Consider the following 27,370-nt stretch of genomic DNA (forward strand, 5'->3'; position numbering starts at 1 on the left):
TTTGGTTTTATTTATTTTCTTTATACTGATTATTTTTTGGACTTTGATCAAGATTTATCGATTTGGACTTTGGTCATATAGTTTTCTCTTTTATTTAGTTGTCGTAGTGTAAGTAAATGATAAGATATACCTACCTCTCAAAAAAGTTATATTCGTAAAGTCAAAAAGTTTTTCATTAAGAATGACTTCAATTTTCAAGACGATTTTGTTCAATCAACCGAAGAAAATTGCTAGTAAGTTGCCATTCAATATATTTGTAGTTATTGAAATAACAATATTGAGTAACCTTAACCATGCTATCATCCACCTCTTGGAGCCTGCTAGTTGGCTAAATGCCTCCCTTATAAGTCTAGATTCAACGATAGTTAGCCTAATTGTCTTTTTGCTACTTCAAAGATATAAACCCTTTATTTACCTTAGCCTAACAATATTGGACCTAGCAAGCAACAAAAACATTGCTGTATTTTTAAGTCAATGTAAATAAATTAACATAAATAAAGTTAGTATAATGAACCTTTAATTTATTCTCATTATCTAATGTACTTACAGTTAAATTACTGTAAGCTTACTGAGAATTCCCTATAAACTTTAGGTAGGAAATGTTGAAAGTAAATACCAAATAAATCCGTAAGTACTTGACCAATAATTGGGCTTCTTTGAGCAACAAAGCAGAACCTACAGAAAATTAAATATTGTCTCAATTCAATTTGATATTTTCTTAATTCTTCTACAATATTTTTGCAAGTTACCAAATAAATAGTACTCAGCATGCACACCCAAATGACTTCCTAAATTATTGGTTGACTCATTTTACTTTTACTGATTTCCAGCAACTTTCCTCCGTGCATATTCAGCCCAAACGGATGTCACTCAATATGAAACGTTAGCTGTATCTGTACCGAAGAAACATGTCTACCACGTTGAGCTGAACAGACCGGACAAATTAAACACATTCAATATTCCTATGTGGAAGTGAGTTTGATGTGAAACTTCTTCTCATAAACTTTAATTACTTAAATATAATTACAATCGTACCACTTTTCCAAAGCAGATATACAGAGACTACATCTTTCAAGTTGCTACAATACCTGCATACTTCCTTCGCTTCATCCACATTCATAACACTCTTCATGCAAGCTTTTAAACATGGAATTAAGTTCCATGTGTTCCAAGTTGTTAGATATTACAATAAATGTCACGCAAAAAACTATTGCTGTTTCGCTTTTCACTAAGACGTAAAATGGGGCAGTGATAGGTTTCCGCGCGATAAATACGAGAGCGCGCGCCCCTTTCTACGGTATCAGGTATATTCAAAGGTTTTCTCATGTTTCAGGGATTTCAAGCTGTGCTTTGATGATCTTCACAACAACCCAGACTGCAGGGTCGTCGTTCTATCAGGGAGGGGGAAACATTTCACAGGAGGTAAATCAATGTTCACTTAAATACTTTTCAATTTACACTATACATTTATTATTATTTTTTTATGTACGGGACAAATTACACAGATTGAGTTCGCCTCGATGTTAGTTCGAAACTTGTGTTATGAGATGCTAACTCAATGATACTATATTTTATAATAAATAGTTATAAACATTCAAGACAAACTGAAAAAGTTCGTTTTTCATCACGCCCTGGCCAGGATTAGAACCTGGGACATCTGGTGGTCCACAGACAAGTGCACTACCGCTGCGCCACAGATGCCGGTTTTTCTATATGTCAAAACTACTAAATGAATGTCCGTAAAATTTTGCATGCATGTCACGTACATACCGTTGCAGAGTAGACAGAGTCAACACTCACAGCTGAATTAGGATATACAAAGATGTGAGAGAAACTCTTAAATGTTCTCTGCATCCTGGCGTTAGTACCGGTTATATCCTCACCACTGTGAGATGAGCCCAGGGTTCGCCCTTGACCATGGATCCTGGATTTGGTGAGAAAGGTTGTTTACACGTAGCGACTCCCATCTGACTCGCAACCTTTGCAAGGGAACCTAACTAATATTGGATCACGGTTACAATTACACATTCAGTTGCCTAAATGTGCAGGTTTCCACACGATGTTTTCCCCTACCCTGAGAGCATTGGTTAGGACTCCAATTAATGTATTCAGAAAAAGATTCATCGGTACATGACGGAGGTGGATTTGCGCATTTCAGCCCGGCACCTTGACCGTTCAACCATGCAGCTCTCTTAAATATAATGTCATACTGATTTTCATGTGAAAACCGTTTCAGGTATAGACCTAAACAGTCTGATAAAGACATTCTCGGAAGCCAATGAACAGGAAGACGCCGGTAGGAAGGCGAGAGCGTTTCACAAGATCATCAAAGAATGTCAGGTAAGTGGATAACAAAATTAATTAACCTCTGATGCATAAAGGTGGGTGTTATAAGTCAATCTTATCTATTTTTATAAATAAAATTTATTTCACACTAAGACTTGATTTTACCACCTTGGAAAGGAGACTGTATATACTCAGAATTGGTATGTGACCGTATGATTTAAACCTGTGCTTCACTCTAAGAGAATGATCATGCTTTGCGAACAAACATACATACATACAATCACGTCTATATCCCTTGCGGGGAAGACAGAGCCAACGGTCTTGAAAAGACAGATAGGCCACGTTCAGCTGTTTGGCTTTGTGATGGAATTGAGATTCAAATAGTGACAGGTTGCTAGCCCATCGCCTAAAAGAAGAATCCCATGTTTATAAGCCTTCCCTCCCGTCCCTTAGTCGCCTTTTACGACATCCATGGGAAAGAGATGGAGTGGTCCTATTCTTTTTTTTATTGGTGCCGGGAACCACACGGCACTTTGCGAACAATAAATACTTTTATCTTTGACATTTTGTGTTTGTTTACCAGGATGGCATAACGGCTTTGGAGAACTGCGTCAAACCAGTTCTAAATTTGGTCCACCAGGCGTGTATAGGAGCTGGGGTGAACCTCATAACGGCTGCAGACGTGAGGTGAGTTATATATCCGTCTCCCTCACTCACATACCTACTCACACCCAGAATAACATTAGGATATCCTACTACTATTATAAAGGCGAAAGTTTGTATGGATGTATGGATGTTTGTTACTCTTTCACGCTAAAACTACTGAACCGATTACGATGAAATTTGATATGTAGGTAGCTGAAGACCCAGAATAACATATATGCTACTTTATATCCCGGAGTTCCCGCGGGATTGATTCCACGCGGACGAAGTCGCGGGCCGCCTCTAGTAGATACATATAATCACATCCAATCTTTTTTGAAGGCGGTTCAAAAGAGGACACTGATTGACTGATCCCCAGATACATACATACATATAGTCTCGTCTACATCCCTTGCGAGGTAGACAGTACCAACTGCATTGAGAAGATTGAAGGGTCACGCTCATCTGAACGGCAATTCCATCATGAAGCCATTCAGTTTACATTTAAAGCCTTCCAGTCTTTTGGAGACTGTAAGCTCTGCCAACCCCGCAAGGAATATGGACGTACATACATACATATGGTCACGTCTATATCCCTTGCGGGGTAGACAGAGCCAACAGTCTTGAAAGACTAAATGGCCACGATCAGCTATTTGGCTTAATGATAGAATTGAGATTCAACTAGTGACAGGTTGCTGGCCCATCGCCTAAAAGAGAATCCCAAGTTTGGAAGCCTATCCCTTAGTCGCCTTTTACGACATCCATGGGAAACAGATGGAGTGGTCGTATTCTTTTTTGTATTGGTGCCGGGAACCACACGGCATTATGGACGTGACTATATAAATGTATGTATATGCATGCCGAATAATTTTTCAAGTCGAACTTGGTTCCTCTTTTTCAGATACTGCACCGCTGACGCATGGTTCCAAGTTAAGGAAGTCCAAATCGGTCTCGCCGGAGACGTGGGAGTGCTACAGAGGCTGCCCAAGGTATTAATTAATTTATTTACTAGCTGTGCCCGCGACTTGGTCCGCGTGGAATTGTTATTTTGGGCATCATTGAAGCCTTCAAGGATGAATAAGTTTCCCCATTGTTTTTTTCAATTTTTCATTATTTCTTCGCTCCTTATAGTTGCAGCGTGTTGTTATATAGCCTAAAACCTTCTTTGATAAATGATCTATTCAAAACAAAAAGAATTTTTCAATTCGAACCAGTAGTTCCTGAGATTAGCGCGTTCAAACAAACAAACAAAAACTCTTCAGCTTTATAATATTAGTATAGATTAACACGTTCAACTATAAAACCCAAAAACCTGAACGTGGCCTATCAGTCTTTTGAAGACTGTTGGCTCTGTCTGCCCCGCAAGGGATACAGACGTGACTTTATGAGTGTGTGTGTTACATTTCAGGTTATCGGCAGCGCATCTACAGCGAGGGAGTTGAGTTTCACAGCTCGCAAGGTGCAATCAGATGAAGCATTGCGTATAGGATTGGTTACCAGAGTGTATCCTGACAAGGAGACGTAAGTTAATATTATTTTATTTATTTATTTTATTTTAGAAAGAGGTAGTCTCTGCCTACCCCTCCGGGGAAGAGGCGTGATGTTATGTAAGTATGTATGTATATTTTTTATTTTGTTTCGCAAAATTTAAACTAAGGAGAAATTGAGTAAGTAATATCCTATCGCCTACAAGGAGTATCCCAAGTTTATTAGTCTTTCCCTTAGTCGCCGTTTACGACATACATACATACATAAAATCACGCCTCTTTCCCGGAGGGGTAGGCAGAGACTACCTCTTTCCACTTGCCACGATCTCTGCGTACTTCCTTCGCTTCATCCACATTCATAACTCTCTTCATGCAAGCTCGGCGGTTTCGGGTACTTTTTACCTGACCCTTTACCCTTTACGACATCCATGCGAATGATATGATATGATATGATTCGAAGCAGAATTGCAGAATCAAATGTGTACAACGAATGCGTTCTTCCAGTAACAATTTACGCCTGCGAAACCTGGTCACATAATGCTTGGTATTGTTTATAATTTATTATTTTTTTCAGTGCCCTAAAAGAAGTATTGGAAATAGCTGACGGTATAGCCAAGCTGAGCCCTATAGCCGTGCAAGCGACAAAACAAAACTTGGTGTTCTCACAAGACAAGACTGTACAAGAAGGATTGGACCATATTGTGAGTAATCTATGTATATACATACATACACATACACACACATATATATATAATCACGTCTATATCCTTTGCGGGGTAGACAGAGCCAACAGTCTTGAAAAGACTGATAGGCAACGTTCAGCTGTCTAGCTCAATGATAGAATTGAGATTCAAATAGTGACAGGTTGCTAGCCCGTCGCCTAAAAGAAGAATCCCAAGTTTATAAGCCTATCCCTTAGTCGCCTTTTACGACATCCATGGGAAAGATATGGAGTGGTCCTATTCTTTTTTCTATTGGTGCCGGGAACCACACGGTGCAAAAATAGCCTTAAAAATTAGCATGTGTTACGTTCTTAATTAGTAATTATAGAGTGAATATAAATTAATAATTATTTTTTTTCTCATCCAGTGCTTATTAAACTCTATAATGCATCAAAGCGAAGACATCATGAAAGGCGCCATTGCCCAGGCGACAAAGAGCGGACCTCCGGATTACGAGAATTTGTAGAATCATTAAAAACAAAAAAAAGTGTTTTATTGACTCATTTCAACAACATTATTATGTACATACATCGTTCATACAGGGTGACTTTTAATTCAACTGCATAAATTTAACTGTTAAATGTACTCATCTTAAGGATATTTAAAAACGTTAAAAGAAAAATATCGGTTCATATTTAAGAAAGTACGAAAAAAAATAAAAGTATCAAAATCCACGATCCTAAATACGTCATATCACCCCGGCCGGCGGAAAAGCGACGCGTAAGATTCAGAGGTCAACGACACTCAGCTGAGCGATCTCGACAATTCTGTACTTGATCTCGTTACTAGAAAAATAATTTATTTTTCAGACATTTATTTACATGTTTAGTTTTAATTTCTTTTTGTAGTTTTGGTCTTTAATAAAGCGTGTGACGTAGTTTTTGAGGGTTTTTTAAATGTGAAAATGATGACGTTTAATTTAAATAAAAATAGGCTCAAACGGCTCAGAAGCATGGGTATAGTCTATGTTTAAAAGGATGCAGTTGTTTTAAATGTCACCCTGTATAAAAGATGTTAATTCATTTTCTAAGCGGGTCCAACTCTCAGACATCTACCATCAAACTAAGAATAAACCTGTATCTTGATTGGTAGAAGGCGTCACGGAAGATCCGGTAGGATGTAATGAAGTTTATTTATTTATTAGAGCTGGAGTATAATGTACATTTCACATCATCATTTCATATGTACAGAATCGACTTTAATCACATATATATAATGTTATCACGTCTTTATCCCATGCGGGGTAGACTGAGCTAACAGTGTCGGAAAACAATGCCACGTTCAGCTGTATGGCTTAATGATGGATTTGAGATTTGAAAGAGGTTAATGGCGTGTCTCCGATGAGATATCATTTTTTTTTTTTTTTTTTGACAAATATATTTAAAATGTCTACTGTATGTGACAAATATGAAAAATATCAGTGTAGCGTGTTATGCGTGTCGCAGTTTTAGTCTCACGAAAAACTATCGCTGTTACGCTTTTTATTATAAAGTGAAACGGGACAGCGATAGTTTTTCGCGCGATAATAATCGTACCGTGCGTGCCACGCTATTGGCACGGTTTTATATTCTATAGTTTTAAAGGCCAGGGGCACACAAGTTTCCCATATGGGTAGGCAGAGACGCAGTCTCAACATTAAGTCAAATAATACTAAAATAATCTGTATACTTAATTGTATTTAAATATTTTTATGTACATTTAAGCAAAGTACATATTTATAAGAGCAAACCATTGTAATTTTCTAGAATTTTTAAAGTGTTAATTTTGTTAAATAAATGAAGTGTCTATTTTGAAACTTTTTTTTAATTCTTAAGTAAACCTCCTTATCCTTAATTCCTTATTAAATGGTAGGTTATAACATACAAGTATAAAAAAAGACGTGTTTGTAAATAATAAGCTGTATAACATAATATGATAGAATTGAAATTCAAATAGTGACAGGTTGCTAGCCCATCGTCTACAAGAATAATCATATAATCCCAAGTATTTTGTTGTTTGTTAAATTAATAGTTAATTGTAAAATCCCAAGTAGTTTGACGGCCTCTGTGGCGCAGCGGTATTACGCTTGTCTGTGACACCGGGGGTCTCGGGTTCAAATCCCGGCCAGGGCATGATGAGAAAAGAACTTTTTCTGATTGGCCTGGGTCTTGGATGTTTATCTATATAAGTATTTATTATAAAATATAGTATCGTTGAGTTTGTATCTCGTAACACAAGTCTCGAACTTACTTCGAGGCTAACTCAATCAGTGTAATTTGTCCGGTATATAGGTATTTATTTATAAGATTTCTCTCCGTATCTTGTTCAAATATCAAGATTCGGGGAGTAGAAAAAGCAGAGAACGAGAAGCGACTATACAGTCTGATCCTGTGACCTCCTAATAGACGAATTTTACCCTGTTTGGGTATTCCCTTAATCCTCCCCTACAAAAGTACACGAAAATATAAGATATTTTAATAAGTGTGGGAACCGCTCTGAATAAGGGAGTTTTGCAATGATTATATAAGCAAGCAAGCAAGCGAAGGAAGTATGCCGAGATCGTGGCAAGTGGAATGAGGTAGTCTCTGCCTACCACTCCGGGAAAGAGGCGTGATTTTATGTATGTATGTATATAAGCAAGCAGCAATAGGTATTTAATAAATAAATAAATAAATTTTTTCATACATAACATCACGCCTCTCTCCTGGTGGGGTAGGCAGTGACTACATCTTTCCACTTGCCACGATCTCTGCATACTTCCTTCGCTTCATCCACATTCATAACTCTCTTCATGCAAGCTCGGCGGTTTCGGGTACTCTTGACCTGACCCTTTACCAGGACGTCCTTAATTTGATCAAGATACGTTCGTGTAGGTCTACCCACTCCGACCTTCCCTCTACACTCTCCTTGTATATCTGCTTAGTCAACCTGCTTTCATTTATCCTCTCCACATGACCAAACCATCTTAACAATAAATATTATAGGGCTTAATAATACATACATAGTATCACGTCTTTATCCCTCGCGGGGTAGACAGAGCCAACAGTCTTGAAAGCCACGTTCGGCCGATAATGGAGCATAATGACAGAATTAAGATTCATATAGTGACAGGTCGCTAGCCCATCGCATGAAAGAAGAATCCCAATTTATTAGCAATTAGGCATAATTATAAAGCGATTATTTAGCATTACTCGTCAATTGTGGTGTGTTTTTTTTAATGCCTAATTATCTTTCTTTTGTTACCACAATAAGTATTTATGTTACAACTTTGTCACTTTCACGTTTTAAAATATTACTGGCAGATGGCAGCACGATGTATGAAAAATTGCATCTTCTCTTTTATTTTGTTAAAAAATAAATTAAATACCTAAATACGTAAACTAATAATAACGCTGAATGATTTCTATATTTTAATCTACGCCCCTTTTTGATCTAAACTCAAACTAGAATTTGAAAACCTATTGAAGCACGCAGCAATTTTCACAAGGAACATAATATTGCTAGAAAGATGAATGAATGCACGCACACCAGTAAATAAATGGTAAGGAAAACGTAAGAATCACCTCGACTCAGATACCTTCAAATATGTACTTCTTTTTAGTATAAATTATTGGCAAATGGAAAAAGCCAGGGGACCCCTCAATAATATATTTTCATATTTATCACGAAATCACCCCATCCTTTGTTCACTTGTTAGGAAAATACAAAATTTAACCTAAGTCCTTATGTAAATATGCAATAACTAAAAAAAAATTTTGAAACCTATCCCAATAAATCAATAAGCAAATAATAAAATTGTCTAATAAAAATGGCTGACGTCACTGGGAGCGAACTACGTCACTGCAACGGCTATTAACAAAGAAAATCAGGTAACCTAGTTCCTGGGAGGCTGCATTTACGTGTGCGAATGACCTGCCAAATATAGAGCAGCTATAAATAGACCGGGGGCCCGTATGCAACGTCTCTGTGAATGGTGCAAGTAACCTGCATGTAGGGCACACTGCAATGATTTGACCTATTTATTTTTCAATGAGACGAGACGGTGCATGAACGGGGATGGGCCCATTCCGAGCCTTACTCCATTCAGTAACAGTCGAAGCCTCGAGGCCGTCGTGACCTAGTTCCACCGTCCGCTCTACCGACTGCTATATTCGGTATTTCGCATCAAATAGTGTATGTGAAGTGATTTTTCCGAGCCATTTTATGTGTTTTCCAAAATTTTTAGGTTCCAAAACTCTATAAACGAACATATAAAGCAGTGTGCGAAAAAAAATTACCGGCTCTGTACCAAATTTAAAAACCGCGCGTTTTTCTTTTCTGATCTGCGAATTGACGTCATTGGTGGAAATACACGATAGTCGGCTGGGATTGGCTGAAATCATGAAGTGCAGTGACCCGACCAACCGCGCTGCGCAGTTGTAAAGTTGCGCGCGACTGAGACGCCACCTGTCGCACTTTTCACCGTGTTCATTGAATAACCCGGACTGTTTGATTGACGCAAGCGCACTGAGGCCCAACAAAGGGCCGAAATAAGAACGGTTCGCAAGTGAATCTGATGTATTTATGTCATAAAAATGGTGAAATCTGTGAAGTGGCGAGTAGAAATTAGGATATTCGACGTGTCGAATCATGACCGAGGCATCTGAAAAGTAAGTGATGTGCTCATAACTCAGATTTTTTGTTCGGTGATTCGCCCTTCTCGGGATAGGTAGGGCTTTTACCCGGCCATTTTACTGCCTTTACGGGATGTGTAAACTGTTTTACGATGTCTTACTTAGCTCTAAATGGTACGGAAGGCTGTACGCCTTGATGTATGATGGGTTTTGGAGCTGGAGTGTCTCACGAATAGCATTGATAGGGTTCGACCGCCGCCCTTAGGTCACGTCCTGTGTATAGCTATAATCAATGAGTCGCCGTTCATTCACAATAATGTAGGCAACTCCTTTCGGGGTCATTTGGAGCTAGGCAGTATATCTGAATGAATTGCATTACGAATGTGTTTCGTATATTTGGGATGCAACTTATTTGTGTGTAATGTTTAGGTGCATTGCGTTTCTGTAAAAGCTGCTTGATATAAGCCCAAAAAAAAATGTTTGACCCCACCTATAAAAAAAACTCTTGCTTCACTATTACTTGGTATAGTATGTTTATGCTAGAAATTTGGGACTTGGAAAATAACAATTTGAGTACCTAGCACCCCACCATAAACCATAAATGTATATCAAACAGATTTTGACAGTAATCAGCTGATTTTATTTAAATTACATAAAAAAAAACACCTGATTCTAGTACAAATGTACAAAGGGACATTTATTGTTAAAAAAACAGATTAATCATAAAGTATTAATTATTATTATACAACCTGTTTTTAATTATTATTCTTCAATATTTATGCAGCTGTAAATAATTGCCATTAATAAAATATTGCATCTAGGTTATTAAAATAGGCATCTACTTTGCCAAATATTTTGTTGATTACATCAATTAAGCTGTCTTTAAAAGGGAGATGTTGCATTGAGGGGGAGAGACACAACAATACATTTTCTTAAATCACCACTTCAAACATAAAGAGACACACATTTCAATTTACTCCTGAATTGATCATCTCATCAGATATATATCATTAGGTTCTTTTTATGAGATAACTGCTGTGTGGTTCCCGGCACCAATACAAAAAAGAATAGGACCACTCCATCTCTTTCCCGTGGATGTCGTAAAAGACGACTAAGGGATGGGCTTACAAACTTGGGATTCTTTTTTAGGCGATGGGCTAGCAACCTGTCCCAATTTGAATCTTAATTCTATCATTAAGCCAAATAGCCAAATGTGGCCATTCAGTCTTTTCAAGACTGTTGGCTCTGTCTACCCCGCAAGGGATATAGACGTGACCATATGTATGTATGTGTATGTAATGAGATAACTACAGTACACTGCCTTTACTTGCATAAAGCGAAACTGACCCACACTAGTCTAATTAAATTGTCCCATGGTGGAACATTTTGTCCCAGTTAACCCATTGGACTCATTGTCCTTCCCAGAAATTGTCCCATAATTTAAATTTATTGCCTAAAGAGTCTTGCAGGCTTCAATGTTACAATTTTAAAGATAGAAGCTTAATTCAGTTGCCAATGTTTCCTGAAGTGGTTTTTTAGTCTACTTATTCTCGGGCACATAAATGATGTAAACATGTCACAGTCAAAGACAAACGTCCTGGCAAAGGGTCAGGTCAAGAGTACCCAAAACCGCCGAGCATGCATGAAGAGAGTTATGAATGTGGATGAAGCTAAGGAAGTATGCAGAGATCGTGGCAAGTGGAAACATGTAGTCTCTGCCTACCCCTCCAGGAAAGAGGCGTGATTTTATGTATGTATGTATATATGTCATTGTCAACAGCGGAGTCAACTCAAAAAGTTTTTGGCTCAAAAACTTCAGTCTCAAATGCTCTATATTTCTTGGTCAAAAAGGATGGCTAGGGCAACATGATAGTGTCCTTTAGTTTATGTTGTGACCTGCAGTTTCTGGCACCAATAGAAAAAATAATTGGCCCACTCCATCCCTTTCCCATGGATGTCGTAAAAGGCGACTAAGGGATAGGTTATATACTTGAGGTTACTCTTTCAAGCGATGGGCTAACAACCTGTCGCTATTTGAATCTCAATTCTATCACTAAGCCAAATAGCTGAATGTGGCCTTTCAGTCTTTTAATGACTGTTGGCTCTGTCTGATATTTATCTGATATAGACATGATTTAGCCTACCAATGAATCTATTCTACAACATTTTCAGTTTAAAATTGTAGGTACTTCTGGTATAATAATCTTAAGTAGAGTTCCATGAGGTTCCAGGCATTTAAGATTAGGATCACTCCATTTCTTAAATATTTGGACCTCAGTAGATCAGATAGGAGTTGCTTCGTGACTGCCCAATCCGGGATCATGGTCAAAAAGCGCACCCCGGTCTCTAGAGAGGTGAGCCAGTCACAGCCAGGATTACCGCCAGAAAGAAGAAATCATCTTGTTCACTCTTGTTCAATCTTGTTCACTCTTGTTCAATCTTGTTCACTCTTGTTCCAGACCCCTACCGGTGCGCGTGCGTGCGCAGGTGATGTGTCGCGACGAGGGCACCGGGGGATGGGTCGCCCTGGGCGGCGGGGGGCTCGCCGACGTCATGGTGGGCCGCCGGCCGTGCGCCAGGCCGCCGCACCGCGTGTCAGGTCAGTGTGAATGGACCCATACATTCTTAAGGAAGACAACTCCCAAGATGATTAGGTGATGGTCGCTCTGAGCGGCGAGCCTTGGAGGTATAGTATACCCGACGTCCGCCAGACCAACGCATAGCGTTTCAGGTCAGTGTGAATAGAATATATACAGTTACAAGGAAGACAAACGATAGTGGAAACTGTCAAGTCTACTAGAGCTGAAGATGGGTCGCCCTGGGTGAAGGGGGGCCCGCCGTCATGATGGTGGGCCAGGCCGCTGCATCGCGTTTAGGTCAGGTTGATTAGTGCCTTAAATTCATAGGGAAGACAACAGGAGCATGAGTAAGTAGGTCACCCTGATTGGCAGGTTGGCGTATGTCATTTTGCGTTGACGCACCACGTGTAGGATCAGTGTGAATGGATCCGTACAAAACATAAAACCGGATTACCGATAGTGGGAGACAATTAACTTATGGTCAAAATAGCGGCTCTTTTAAGAGATGATGTAAAAGATTCTGCACTCGTTAGCCTCTCGTCTGAACGAGATGTTGGACAGTTAGGACTAGAGAGGTGATTCGCATTGTACCAATAGACTTAGTTTTGTCTAAGCAAAGTCAACCATTTTAGCCAGTGTATTTAAATCTGGACAGAAAATAAATATAAATTTGGTAAGTACGGTACAAGAATTTTGTAAAGAAACAAATAATTTATCCAGAGCTCAATCATCAAATCGTTTTATGAAATACGTCATATCTACGTAAGTCTTTAATGATTTAAGCAATTGTGTTAATTTTAAAGCTCATTAAACCATTATATACTAATATTTTTTTACCACAAACAAGCTCTTGTACTTTGGTTTCGCTTATTCACGTTTTGTGATAATTTCTACAATCACCGAAGTGGTTCCCGGCACCAATAGAAAAGAATAGGACGACTCTATCTCTTTCCCATAAATGCTGTAAAGTGCGACTAAGGACTAACACTTTACAGCATTTTATAAGCCTCTGCTTATAAAATGGGAAACCTCTTTTAGACGATGGGCTGATAACCTGTCACTATTTGAATCTCAATTCTATCATTAAGGTGCCATACCGAGTCTTAAAGATATAGTATAGTTACAATAGGCGGACTTAATGCTAATTATCTAAGCATTATCTAACAGTCTATCATTGATTACATTTTAACATTGAATACGATTGATTGATTGTGATGATTGATTGATGATTGATGTCTTTCCAACAGGCGATGGTGATAGCAACGGCGACACAACATCTTCATGCGCAAACGCACCTACGCACGAGTACTTTATACATGGAAAACGGATCAGCGATAATATGGTGAGTTGTGGAATAAATGGCCGTGTGGTTCCCGGCACCAATATATAAAAAAAAGAATAGAACCACTCGCGTCTCTTTCCCGTGGATGTCGTAAAAGGCGACTAAGGGATAGGTTTATTTAACTTGGGATTCTTCTTATAGGCGATGGGCTAGCAACCTGTCACTATTTGAATCTCAATGCCATCATTAAGCCTAACAACAGGTGAACGTAGCCTGTCAGTCTGTCAAGACTGCTGGCTCTGTCTACCCCGCAAGGGTTATAGACGTACTCATATGTTGAATAAATGAGTGGAGAATGATGGTAATTATTCCTCAATGATTCGTCACCTCTACGTCTATATCTCTTACGGGGTAGACAGAGCCAACAGTCTCGAAAAGACTTAAAGACCACGTTTAATAAAATTTTTAAAATTAATCAGGCATGCATCAATTTGACAACATCTTGAATTACATAAAAATCTTTAAATCGATGACGTGTACATAAAAAAATGTGTTATCATATCTGTAACTGGAACCCTAAATCGACGAGATTGCACTAAGTGGGTAACGAATGGGGTTGAAGCAAAAGAGGGGTAGTAAGCAGGGATCGTGGCAATTGAAAAGATGCGAAGCCTCCGCCTACCCCACCGGGAACGAGGCGGGATTTTTAAATATCGAATTGTTTGCGACAGGTGGTCCTCGAATGCACAATACAGAAGGACTTTCAGTACAACAAGGTCATGCCGACCTTCCATCACTGGGTGACAGACGAGAAGCGGTTCGGCCTGACCTTCCAGACTGCGGCTGATGCCAGGGCCTTCGATAAGGGTGTACGCAGCGCCGTCGAGGAGTTATTGGACGGTAAGTCTGCACTTGTGAAAGGAGATGTAGTTTTTTTTTTTTTTTTTTTTTTTTTTTTTTTTTTTTTTTTTTTTTTTTTTTTTTTTTAATAAATAAAAATATACGGGACCAATTACACTGATTGAGTTAGCCTCGAAGTAAGTTCGAAACTTGTGTTACGAGATACTAACTCAACTCAGGAGATGTAGTTACAGGTATAGAAAAGGGTATGTTAAGATGGTTCGGTCATGTGGAGAGGATGAATGAAAGCAGGTTGACTAAGCAGATGTACAAGGAGAGTGTGGAGGGAAAGGTCGGAGTGGGAAGACCTAGACGAACGTATCTTGATCAAATTAAGGACGTCCTGGTAAAGGGTCAGGTCAAAAGTACCCGAAACCGCCGAGCTTGTATGAAGAGAGTTATGAATGTGGATGAAGCGAAGGAAGTATGCAGAGATCGTGGCAAGTGGAAAGAGGTAGTCTCTGCCTACCCCTCCGGGAAAGAGGCGTGATTTTATGTATGTATAAGTCTGCACTTATATACCTAGCCTTATTATTGTAGGTACTCGTAAACCGAGCTTTAAATGTACCTACAGAGATTTGGAACTTAATCTTTTTATAGTGTTTGCTGGTAAGTGTAAATTCAGGTAATAAAGGTGCCGTGTGGTTCCCGGTAACAGTACAAAAAAAAATAGGACCACTCCATCTCTTTCCTATGGATGTTGTTAAAGGCGACTAAGGGATAGGCTTTCAAAATTGGGATTCCTCTTTTAGGCGATGGGCTAGCAACCTGTCACTGTTCTCAATTCTATCATTAAGCCAAATAGCTAAGCGTGGCCTATCAGAAATTTCAAGGCTCTGTCTACCCCACAAGGGATATAGACGTGACCATATGTATGTATGTATATAAATTTAATTGCAAAAATTTCTATTAGACTTTCGAGACTGTTTGTTCTGTCTACCCCAAAAATGATATAGGCGTGATACGACGCTATGGTTTATAGAGCTATTGAAAACAGCTTTCGAATGGTAAATTATGGTTTGTAGAGTCAATTCTAATTCAGAGTGCCATTGATTCCAGGACTTTTGACAAAGGAGTGTAAAATTTTATGATATTATGTTTCTAATTAGATATTTAATAATTATTTCAAACTTTTATAAAATAAAAATTTTACTCATATTTGTGAAAATGACATGTGTTGTTAAAACTAACTTGTGCAGTATAGTGGAATGCGAATGATTTTAATTTATTTAAAAGAAGTATCGACTGTAAGGTTCTTTTCAGAATAAGTATATCCCTTAGTCGCCTTTTACGACATCCATGGGAAAGAGATGGAGTGGTCCTATTTTTTTTTTTGTATATTGGTGCCGGGAACCACACGGCACTGTCCTATTGTTATTAGCAACAATTTGACATACAATAATCAACAAATTGTGCTTGATGTCCGAACTAATTTATCTAATGTGCTTTCTTTTTGCCTCCCCTCTACCGTATACTGGATTCCTACACGGTGAGTTAATATATATATATATTTAACCCCCTGTATAATACAGAGAGAAAAGCAGATTAAAAATTAAAAGTGATCCATATGTAGTCACACAAACTTCTAATACTCAAACCATTAACACGCGTCAATGGTCTAAGAGCTTAGAAAGATAAATGTAGGAAAGCGGACCTCAGGCCCCCGAGCACTACGGTGGGAGGGTGCAACTGGGAATGCGGAAAGATAGAGAAATAAGTTGTTATTGACCCCGCATACAAGAAGGGAGAGTGATTTGTATAGATCTTACTTAAAGATCAAATCATCTGCAAACAGCTGATTTAAAATTAGTATCATTCCTTTATGAGTGTGATTTTTTTTATAATTTCTGTTTTAATAAGTACTCTAGTCAATTTTGCAAAGATAGAGAAATAAGTTGTTATTGACCCCCCATACAAGAAGGGAGAGTGTTTTGTATAGATCTTTTAGTAATCAAATCATCTGCAAACAGCTGATTTAAAATTAGTATCATTCCTTTATGAGTGTGATTTTTTTTTTATAATTTTTGTTTTAATAAGTACTCTAGTCAATTTTGCAAAGATAGAGAAATAAGTTGTTATTGACCCCAAATACAAGAAGGGAGAGTGATTTGTATAGATTTTACATAAAGATCAAATCATCTGCAAACAACTGCTTTAAAATTAGTGTCATTCCTTTATGAGTGTGATTTTTTTTTATAATTTTTGTTTTAATAAGTACTCTAGTTAATTTTGCAAAGATAGAGAAATAAGTTTTTATTGACCCCACATACAAGAAGGGAGAGTGATTTGTATAGATCTTACTTAAAGATCAAATCATCTGCAAACAGCTGATTTAAAATTAGTATCATTCCTTTATGAGTGTGTTTTTTTTTTATAATTTTTGTTTTAATAAGAACTCTAGTCAATTTTGCAAAGATAGAGAAATAAGTTGTTATTGACCCCACATACAAGAAGGGAGAGTGATTTGTATAGATCTTACATAAAGATCAAATCATCTGCAAACAGGTGCTTTAAAATTAGTGTAATTGCTTTATGAGTGCGATTTTTTTTTATAATTTTTAGTTTGGTACTCTATTTAATTTTTATTAACAAACTAGCTGTGCTCGCGACTTCGTCCGCGTGAAATAGTTACTTTGGTCATCATTGAAGCCCTCAAAGATGAATAATTTTACCCGTTTTTTTTTCATTATTTCCGTTATTTCTTGGCTCCTTATAGTTGCAGCGTGGTTGTTATACAGCCTAAAGACTTCCTCGATAAATGGTTTATTCAACGCAAAAATAATTTTTCTATTCGAACCAGTAATTTCTGAGATAAGCGCGTTCAAACAAACAAACTCTTCAGCTTTATAATATTAGTATAGATTTTCATATATTTTTTTTTACATTTTGTATTCAGGTCTGGGTGGGGCGTGGCCGTCGCTTCACGCGTACACAAAACACAACCCAGCGCCCAAAGACGACGACGAGGAACAAAATATATTCGAGGTAATTTTTCTTTTCTTCTAATAAGTTAGGGTTTTAACCGCCGTAAAAAAACTATGGTTCTCACTGTGACCTGTATGTAAGTATGTGAAAGTGTTTGTTACACTTTATTTTCGAAATCTAACCGACTTCAAAAAAGGCGGATATCGATTGGAGGCGGTCCTCTTTTTACAAAAGTTATTACTTGCACACTTTGCAGGTAAACCTAACTCATATTGAATCATGGTTACACATTTAGTAAGCAGAAGGTTTTCTCACTATGTTTTCCCACACCGTTAGAGCATCGGTTAGAACTCAAACTAATGTAAATATTTCTGAAAATAATAACTGGTACATATGTGTTTCTGAAAACTTTGACGCGGTACCCCAACGCGAGATATTTTTTAAGAATTATTTATTACTTAATACATACTAACATACCTTAAGATTGAATATATTTTATTATAGCTTACTTTTTTAAGGAAAGTTAAATTGCGTCGGGGTTTATTTTACATTGTTTTACATACATGTGTGCCGTGCCGTGTGGTTCCCGGCACCAATACAAAAAAGAATAGGACCACTCCATCTCTTTCCCATGGATGTCGTAAAAGGCGACTAAGGGATAGGCTTACAAACTTGAGATTCTTTTTTTAGGCGATAGGCTAGCAACTTGTCACTATTCGAATCTCAATTCTATCTTAAAGCCAAATAGCTGAACGTGGCCTATCAGTCCGCTCAGGACTGTTGGCTCTGTCTACCCCGTAAGGGATATAGACGTGATTATATGTATGTATGTATGTTTTACATACATACATACATACAAACATGTAAAACATACATACATACATACATATGGTCACGTCTATATCCCTTGCGGGGTAGACAGAGCCGCCAGTCTTGAAAAGACTGAATGGCCACGTTCAGCTATTTGGCTTAATGATAGAATACATACATTACATTGTTTTATTTAATTTTTATTTCTTTCGAACAGTGCCTCAACCTGCCAACGGACTCTCGCTCGAGCTCGGAAAACTCGACCGCAACTCGCACGCGCCGGCGTACGGATGACGATCTCACTCAAACGCCGATACTGTCCGCCATTACGTTGCCGCGGCACCCGCTCACAGGTAACGTTTGAATGTGGAACCATTTGCTTTTTAAATTTAAGCGAAATTCAAAAAGAGAATGGAGCATGCTGGCAGTTAATACTTTACCGCTGACTGAGATTTTTGAAAATGGAAGTCTTTAAAGTTTTGAATTAGATAATAATATCTCACAACAAATGACGATCAAATGTAATCGCCGATACTGTCCGCCATTACGTTGCCGCGGCACCCGCTCACAGGTAACATTTGAATGTGGAACCATTTGCTTTTTAAATTTAAGCGAAATTCAAAAAGTGACTGGAACATGCTGGCAGTTAATACTTTACCGCTGACTGATATGTTTATGAGATTTTTGAAAATGGAAGTCATTATTGTTTGAATTAGATAATAATATCACACAACAAATGACGATCTCGCGCAAACGCCAATATTGTCCGCCATTTACATTGCCGCGGTAAGTGAATGCTTAATTGTTCTCTTTAAAGAGATTGCATTACAAATATAAAACAGTAGTGCAGTATAAAGGCGGGCTCATCCCTAAATGGGATCTCTTCCAGTCAACCTGACAATAGCTGCAGTGTAGTTTGTTCCGCCGCTTCTTCTACACATGCGCTTTGGAATCGGTATTAGTTATAATTAGATTTAAGTGATGTGACGTTAATAAGTGATACCTTGTATCCAATTTTGAAAATAAATCTATTCTAGGAATTCTAAAAAGAGAATCGCATACAAAATTTGGGCAAGGGTGAACAACAGTTCATTTACAAAGTATGATAGGTACTTACGACTATAAAAAATACGTACATATTTAATAAATGCTTTTTGATTAAAACATTTTTTTTGTGAATTGTAAGTTGTGAAGCTTCTAAAGTACCTAGTAATTTTTATTCTATTCCAGATACAATAAAACCATACGAAGTTCAGTACGAGGAGAAAGCGGACGATTCCGACCCCGATAGGTGTCCTTACGTTCATCTTTCAGCGGTGAGACACTTTCCATTACATTTTAAACATACATACATACATACATATTGTCACGTCTATATCCCTTGCGGGGTAGACAGAGCCAACGGTCTTGAAAAGACTGAATGGCCACATTCAGCTATTTGGCCTTATGATAGAATTGAGATTCAAATAGTGACAGGTTGCTAGCCCATCGCCTAAAAAAAAGAATCCCAATTTTGTAAGCCTATCCCTCAGTCGTCTTTCACGACATCCATGGGAAAGAGATGGAGTGGTCCTATTCTTTTTTCATTGGTGCCGGGAACCACACGGCATTCATATATTCATACATTTAAACATACGAAGTATACATATGTGCCGTGTGGTTCCCGGTTCCAATTTAGAATAAGACCACACACCATATCTTTTCTATGGATGTCTTAAAATGCAACTAAGGGCTAATAAACTTGAGATTCTGCCTGAGATCGGCTAGTAACCTATCACTATATGAATCTCAATTCGTGCGTTATAGTCTTTTCAAGACTGTTTTGCTCTTGTCATCCCCGCAATAGATATGGACGTGATTATATATGTATGTATTAACACTTAAACTTTACGCGCGAATCTAGACTTCCAAAATAATACGGGTTTTTCGCAAATGCCACGGGAAATAATAGTTTTTACGGATGAAATTATTAAGTATAATTTCTAGAATCTTGGTTCAGTAGGTAACGCGTGAAGAGATAACATATAAACATACTATCGCATTTATAATATAAGTTGTGATATTTTTATTTGTACAGTGAACAGCATATCAAGGCACTATGCATGTAACTCTATGATACGGTAATATTGAATTGCGAATATATGTAGGAATTTAGATAGGTTGCTTTGCTGTTGACTGTACACAGGTAGTAGAAAAACTTTGTATGTATCTTACTTTCGATAGAAATTTACAACTGAAATTCCTATTACATCAAAAATTATATCAGTTAATCACTCGTAATGGTAGAATTTTCAATTTCTCGCTTCCGATTAAATAAATATTACACACATATTGAGTTAGCCTCGAAATAAATGAAAACTTGCCCAGAAAATCTGTTTAGTGTTTATGAATTCATACATACATATATACATATAATCACGTCTATATCCCTTGCGGGGTAGACGGAGCCAACAGTCTTGGAAAGACTGATAGGCCACATTGAGCTATTTGGCTTAATGATAGAATTGAGATTCAAATAGTGACAGGATGCGAGCCCGTCGCCCAAAAGAAGAATACCAAGTTTGTAAGCCTATCCCTCAGTCGCCTTTTACGACATCCATGGGAACGAGATGGAGTGGTCCTATTCTTTTTTTTATCGGTGCCGGAAACCACACGGCATTCTGAATTCACCCGGTAATTATTATTATTTTATTTTCAGATACACGACTACACATACCCACAGGTGGGTTCCGGCGTTATCACCACGGAAAAGTCATCGCCTAACCCTAAACCTCCGTTACTGAAGAGAGATTCGGGTATGTTTGACATTCTTATAATTATATAACACATCTGTGAAAACAAGTATAATTTTACACATAGAAAGTATATGCATACATTCACGGTGTATATTTCTATGAATTTGTATGTTATGGCGCTTAACTATAAAAAGGTGGAATTTACTCGTTCTGTCCGTCTCTTTCTAATTGATGTGATATGAAAGTGATGGAAGGGAAACTACAAGTTTCAGGTAATTTTTATGTATTAGGTTCAGTGACTTTCATGCAGTAACTTTTATCCATGGGAAAATCTATTGCGATTCTAAATTATAAATACACCCAAGACAGCTATTAAAGGTGAATAAAGTTTATTATACAGAAATAAACTATACCCAACTTACTAAAACCACCTCAAACCTCAGAAATTAAACTTAAATGTTAGTGTTGCCAACAAAGTATTAATTTTTCAACAATATTACAGGGTCGATAAAGAAAATACACAGTTACAGCGCTCCACCTCCTTTGCCTGGCAAAAAATCTACAGAGACGTTTCAAGCAAGAATCAAATGCAGGTCAGTGTGATACCGGGGCGCATAAGTTAGACCAAATGGTGCCAATATACTTACTTTAAGGCACTTACGTAGACTTAGTAACTCAGTCTTTGTTTGACATGCCTTTTATTTTTAACTGGTGGCAGCGGTGGGATAATCAGTTAGGTACAAAAGTCGAACTAAAATGGCGGCAGTCTAATCTTACTACTATTATAAAGGCGAAAGTTTGTATGGATGTATGGATGTTTGTTACTCTTTCACGCAAAAACTACTGAACCGATTACCATGAAATTTGGTATGTAGATAGCTGAAGACCCAGAATAACACATAGGCTACTTTTTATCCCAGAGTTCCCGCGGGATTGATAGGGTTTCCATGCGGACGAAGTCGCGGGCGGCCTCTAGTATTACGATATTTCGATATACCAATGCCCCAACACAATGGATGACTTTTAGGTTACTTTCAATTAATTACGTTTAGATAATTTTTATTAAGTTCGCATATTGTACCATAAATAATGGATTTTGTCAATAAACTAAAGATAAAATATCATAAGAAAAATAAATAGAAATCTATATCTATCGTATTTATTCCCAGGCACTGTCACGAATGGTATTTAGAGAGTGGAAATCGCGCGGGTGCGTGTGAGTTCGCTCCGGATTGTTTCCGCTCGTGTATCGACCACGTGACTTGCATCAAGTGCGCTCAGGTAACTCTGTCTATCCCTATATACTTCTATCTCATCTCTAGTTATCACTTGGAATAAAGTATTACATTTAGTATACAAGATTAAGTTAAATATTGATACCTTTTAAAAAAAGTCGTTCGCCGCCATTTTTATTCTTTACGGAATTGTGATCTCATAAATGTGATAAAGATATATTAATGATTACTATAATTCAAAATCTTTGAATTACAGTCACTGCTAATATGTAGGTACATACGACAATAATAAAAAACAATTGTCGTATTATATTTGGAGCTAATATTACATACATACATATGGTCACGTCTTTATCCCTTGCGGGGAAGACAGAGCCGACAGTCTTGAAAAGACTGAATGGCCACTTTCAGCTATTTGACTTAATGATAGAATTGAGATTCAAAGAGTGACAGGTTGCTAGCCCATCGCCTAGAAAAGAATCCCAAGTTTGTAAGACTATCCCTTAGTCGCCTTTTACGACATCCACGGGAAAGAGATGAAATGGTCCTATTCTTTTTTGTATTGGTGCCGGGAAACACACGGCAATTAATATTTATGTTTCATAATAAAAATGGTAAATCATAAGATGTTTTTTTTTTTAAATGAAGTGATATGTAGCAATAAAAACCAATTTTTCTCCTTATAGTTTTTAAACGATAAGGAGATGAGTTCTCATTATCTCCTTTTCTTATACAGTCAAGTAGCATTGTAGGTTTTTGTAGTCATCGCTAATGGACCACAATTTGAGATTACCAATTTATAGCTCGGTTATTATTAATTTATTTATTTAACGCCGCGTCTTTGTAATGTTATGATTTCAGTGCATGCTGTACCACTGCATGTCGGACGCGGAGGGCGACTTCGCGATGCATCCGTGCGCCTGCGCAGCGCCAGACGAGGCTTGCGCTAAGAGGTAATGTTATTTGCTAATTTTTATTTATTTGTTGCATTCCAAGCAAGGTTTTTAACATATTTTAGATTTAAGTACCTTGAATTTAAGGGTTTTATTTTTAAAACCTCTCTTATTTCGTCATCTAAAAAACACATAAGGAATTCGCCAATTTCTAGACGCAATTGTTCGGGTGGTGTTTTGATATTTCATTAAATTACTGAAGCTAAGTTAAATTTATGCAATTAAATGAAATGTATAAGAAATAAAAAATTACAATTTACACATATGAAACCATTAAATTTGCATGCACGTACACATTATCATGTCATCACACACAGAAACATTAAAGATAATATAGAACTTTTATATGAATCTATTTGTAAACTCTGACTATACTTCCTACATCGTACATACATAAATATATTCACGTCTATATTCTGTGCGGAGTAAGACAGAACCAATAGTCTTAAAAAGACTTATAGGCCATACTCAGCAGTTGGGCTTGGATGATAGAATTGAGATACAAATAGTGACAAGTTGCTAGCCTATCGTCTCAAAGAAGAATTCCAAATCTATACTAATAATATAAAGCTGAAAAGTTTGTTTGTTTGTACGCGCTAATATCAGGAACTACTGGTTCGATTTGAAAAATTATTTTTGTATTGAATACACCATCTATCGAGGAAGGCTTAAGGCTATATAACATCACTGCAACTATTAGGAGCGAAGGAATAATGGAAAATGTGAAAAAAAAACGGGGGAAATCATTCATCCTTGAGGGCTTCAATGATGCCCAAAATAACTATTCCACGCGGACGAAGTCGAGGGAACAGCTAGTTTATAATAGAATACTACATTGTACATATACATACATATGGTCACGTCTATTTCCCTTTCCGGACAGACACAGCCAAAAGTCTTGAAAAGACTGAATGGCCACATTCAGCTATTTGGCTTAACGATAGAATTGAGATTCAACTAGTGACAGGTTGCTAGCCCATCGCCTAAAAAAGAATCCCAAGTTTGTAAGTTCCTATCCCTTAGTCGCCTTTTACGACATCCATGGGAAAGAGACGGAGTGGTCCTATTCTTTTTTGTATTGGTGCCGGGAATCATACTACATTGTATGTAATTTAAAATTGAACACTTTTTACAGATGGTTGGGCATAACGCTCCTCAGTTTGCTGGTGCCGTGCCTGTGGTGCTACCTGCCGCTGCGCTGCGTGCACCGCGCCGCGCGCGCAGCCCGCCTGGCGGGCGGACACCACGCGCCGCTGCACAAGTAGCGCCCGCGGCTCGTGCGGGCCTGCTGCCGCCTCGCTGACATGTGTTGAGTGTTGTGGGCCTTCTGCGGTGGGGGCTGCGGCTACAGTGAGGTGGTGCGGGGCAGTGCTGACAAGTGTTGAGTGTTGTGGGCCTTCTGCAGTGGGGGCTGCGGCTACGGTGAGGTGGTGCGGGGCAGTGCTGACAAGTGTTAAGTGTTGTGCTCGGACGGCTGATGGCCAGTAGTGAAGTGAAGTTTTAGGCCTTGTGAAGTGGGGGCTGAGGCTACAGTGAAGTGGTGCAGGGCAGTGCTGACAAGTGTTGTGCTCGGATGGCTAATGTACTGGAGTGAAGTGTGCAAGGAAATGAGAAGATTAAAAGCTCCGCTCTTGAAATGCCAAGATGAAAGGTCTGAGGCCATGTCGGGCTCGCAAGGGGAAAAGATGACGGTTTTCCCCTGAATGTTAACGATACAGAATGTATTGAGTTTTGAAAACTCTGAAAAGTAATTCTGAGTGCATAATAATGAATTCAAATGGAACTTCCAATTGGCATTTGAGAGGAATAATTTCATGGTGAGAATTGACCTGGAGTCACCATTTTGGGTTGGGTTTTGAAAGAATTTTAGAATAAAATGGTAAAAAACAAGAGCATGGTAATATGAACAGAAGAACTCGAAAACAACTCAAAAATTTCGAAATACAAAGAGCAGGAAATGCACTTAGAAAATCTGATTACAGATCTGAATAAAAAAATAGATAGATAATTAACTATACACAGTACAATTTTAATAGGAATAATTTGAATATATGGACACAGAACATACAGTATTGAATAAATGTAAATCTATTAAAAAAAATCTGATATAAGTCTATGCGACTTAAGTTTCATTTTTAACTTTATTGTTACATTATTCGAAAGACTATTTCTAGTGTTAAAATATCTATTCAGATAAATGAGTGGAAAGGTGAAAAAGCGTTGACTCAGTGTATTTCCATAAACACTTTGTAGTGGTAACACTGAAGGTTGTGTGACTCGAACTAGCAACACAGTGAATTGGTGTTGCCGCTGTGGACAATTTTAATGTTTTTAGCATTTACCCGAGCTGATTCGCCATGGTTCGGTATCACATATTGTTGTGCCATATAATATGTACCTACATATATTTTTATTCCGTTCTCAATTTTCTGTCTTCCATTCAATTTAGCCTCTATTTGTCAATGATCTGTTTGATAAACTCGTTAAACCTCGTTTACGTACAAATATGTGTTGATTTTGCACAAATGTGTATTGATTCTGTACAGAAATGTATGGATAGATGTACAATAAATGTATTTGTTCTATACAAAACTGTATTGTTTCTATACAAATTCTGTACAAAATCGTTTTGTTTCTATACAAGTATAATTGTTACGTATTTGTCAGGTAGTGGGGTGAAACCCTGAGAGTTACTATATATTAATATTCTATATTTATCGTTTGGTATTAACTCGACATAATATACAAATGTTAACATATCTTGTTGTTATCAACCTTTGATGCTTCTTGTAATGTCTTAATTAAATGATCAGCAAAGAACAAATTGTTTAAAAAAAGTAAGGCTATTTATTTGGTACAGTGAACCACATAAAAGAATACCATATGAGTAGGTATCATAGGTACTTTAATGAAATGGTTTACTTTTGTTTGTTGTTCACTGTACAATTTTTTTTAGATAAGTTTATTTAAAATACGGGTAACATAACCTAGATACGGTTTTCGTGTTTTTTTTTTAAATAATCTCATTTGCTATTTTCTTCTATTTAATGTTTAATAAGTATATCTTCCGAAATGCCAAAAGAGTTTGGAATAAACCTATTTTTTTTAACTCTGTTGGTATTTTCGGAATGTTATAATAGTAATGTCACTTAAAACAATCGTAATATTTATTATAGTGTTAATAATATAGTTGACATTAATCAGTTAAAGTTTTTAACATTATATGAATGTTCATGTGGTAAATTTTACATATTTCGTGATAGGGATTAGTGTATTGAGAATAAAAAATTAATTAATCACACATTTTTCACCATTTGTTTAAAACTTAATTCGTCTAGTCTCGTTAAGATTAATTCTTTCGATTCATTCACCTATTCTTTTAAATCATTCTGTTTAAAAAAAAAAGAATAAAAACGACCAAAATGTTTTTGTATATTTATAAATAAGAAAATTATCGCGGGGAAGGTTCAAGGCGCCTGAACAAGTGGTTTTTCATTTTCAAAATATCTATGCAACAACTGTATTGTATATTTGAAATGGGGATAAAAAAAAATATAAAATTTGAAAAATTCGCCACTTATCATGGGCTCAATTGTGGGAATTTATGATAATTTTGTATTTTAAGGTAACAAATGTGATATAATCAGGCATTGTATCGCATTTGCAAGAATGTCAGGATCGAAAAACATTAAATAAATAGTAAATAATAAACTATTATAATGAAAGATTACCGTTTCGCCGCTACGCTACTTTCCTTGCACGTATTCCGCATTAATTTTTTAACTTGTAATTAAGTAAATGTATTAAATGTTTAATTATATATAAGAGCTGTATTTTACCTGTTTTTTAAATATTAATCTTAATAACAATCAGTTTAAATCCAAAATTAAGTTCCGTAATATATAGTTATATAAAGAGACTTTAACATTTACTGTAGTGAATTTAATTCTACAAGTAAACTTAGTCAGTGTTTAGTGGCTCGACTAAGGAGACATCACAATTTAATTATAAAACCAAAGTTTATGTAAACTGGATCTTGCTCGCGCGAGGGACAATCAAATGGTTGTTTAAAAATGAAAATAAATGTATTGAAATATGAAATAAATAATCGTGGAAATTTGTCGTGTGTTCTTTTGAAGCTTTTTTGAAACTAAGCAACTTGGCACATTCTTTTTAAGGGATATATAGGTACACAAATAAAAGTTAGTCGTAAGAATTACTT

General features: G+C 37.2%; 2 protein-coding genes across 2 annotated transcripts; both read left to right on the top strand.

The window, feature by feature from the left end:
* Positions 1-6,932, top strand: LOC106130411 (delta(3,5)-Delta(2,4)-dienoyl-CoA isomerase, mitochondrial). The gene is made up of 9 exons (XM_013329249.2): positions 1-233; positions 831-972; positions 1,334-1,422; positions 2,237-2,340; positions 2,870-2,973; positions 3,830-3,917; positions 4,337-4,449; positions 4,990-5,116; positions 5,505-6,932. Exons 1-9 carry the CDS (start codon positions 182-184, stop codon positions 5,601-5,603), a joined length of 918 nt encoding a protein of 305 aa, XP_013184703.1. The 5' UTR covers positions 1-181; the 3' UTR covers positions 5,604-6,932.
* Positions 6,933-9,584: 2,652 nt separating this feature from the next.
* On the top strand, positions 9,585-27,367 carry LOC106130453 (sprouty-related, EVH1 domain-containing protein 1). Its single transcript, XM_013329300.2, has 12 exons — positions 9,585-9,765; positions 12,189-12,328; positions 13,556-13,650; positions 14,322-14,490; positions 17,387-17,475; positions 18,443-18,578; positions 19,456-19,541; positions 20,924-21,020; positions 21,463-21,553; positions 22,130-22,241; positions 23,057-23,148; positions 24,284-27,367. The coding sequence occupies exons 1-12, from the start codon at positions 9,746-9,748 to the stop codon at positions 24,411-24,413; spliced, it is 1,257 nt and encodes a 418-aa protein (XP_013184754.1). The 5' UTR covers positions 9,585-9,745; the 3' UTR covers positions 24,414-27,367.
* Positions 27,368-27,370: the final 3 nt, after the last annotated feature.

Source organism: Amyelois transitella, chromosome 27, assembly GCF_032362555.1.
Source record: "Amyelois transitella isolate CPQ chromosome 27, ilAmyTran1.1, whole genome shotgun sequence".
Lineage (NCBI taxonomy): Eukaryota > Metazoa > Arthropoda > Insecta > Lepidoptera > Pyralidae > Amyelois > Amyelois transitella.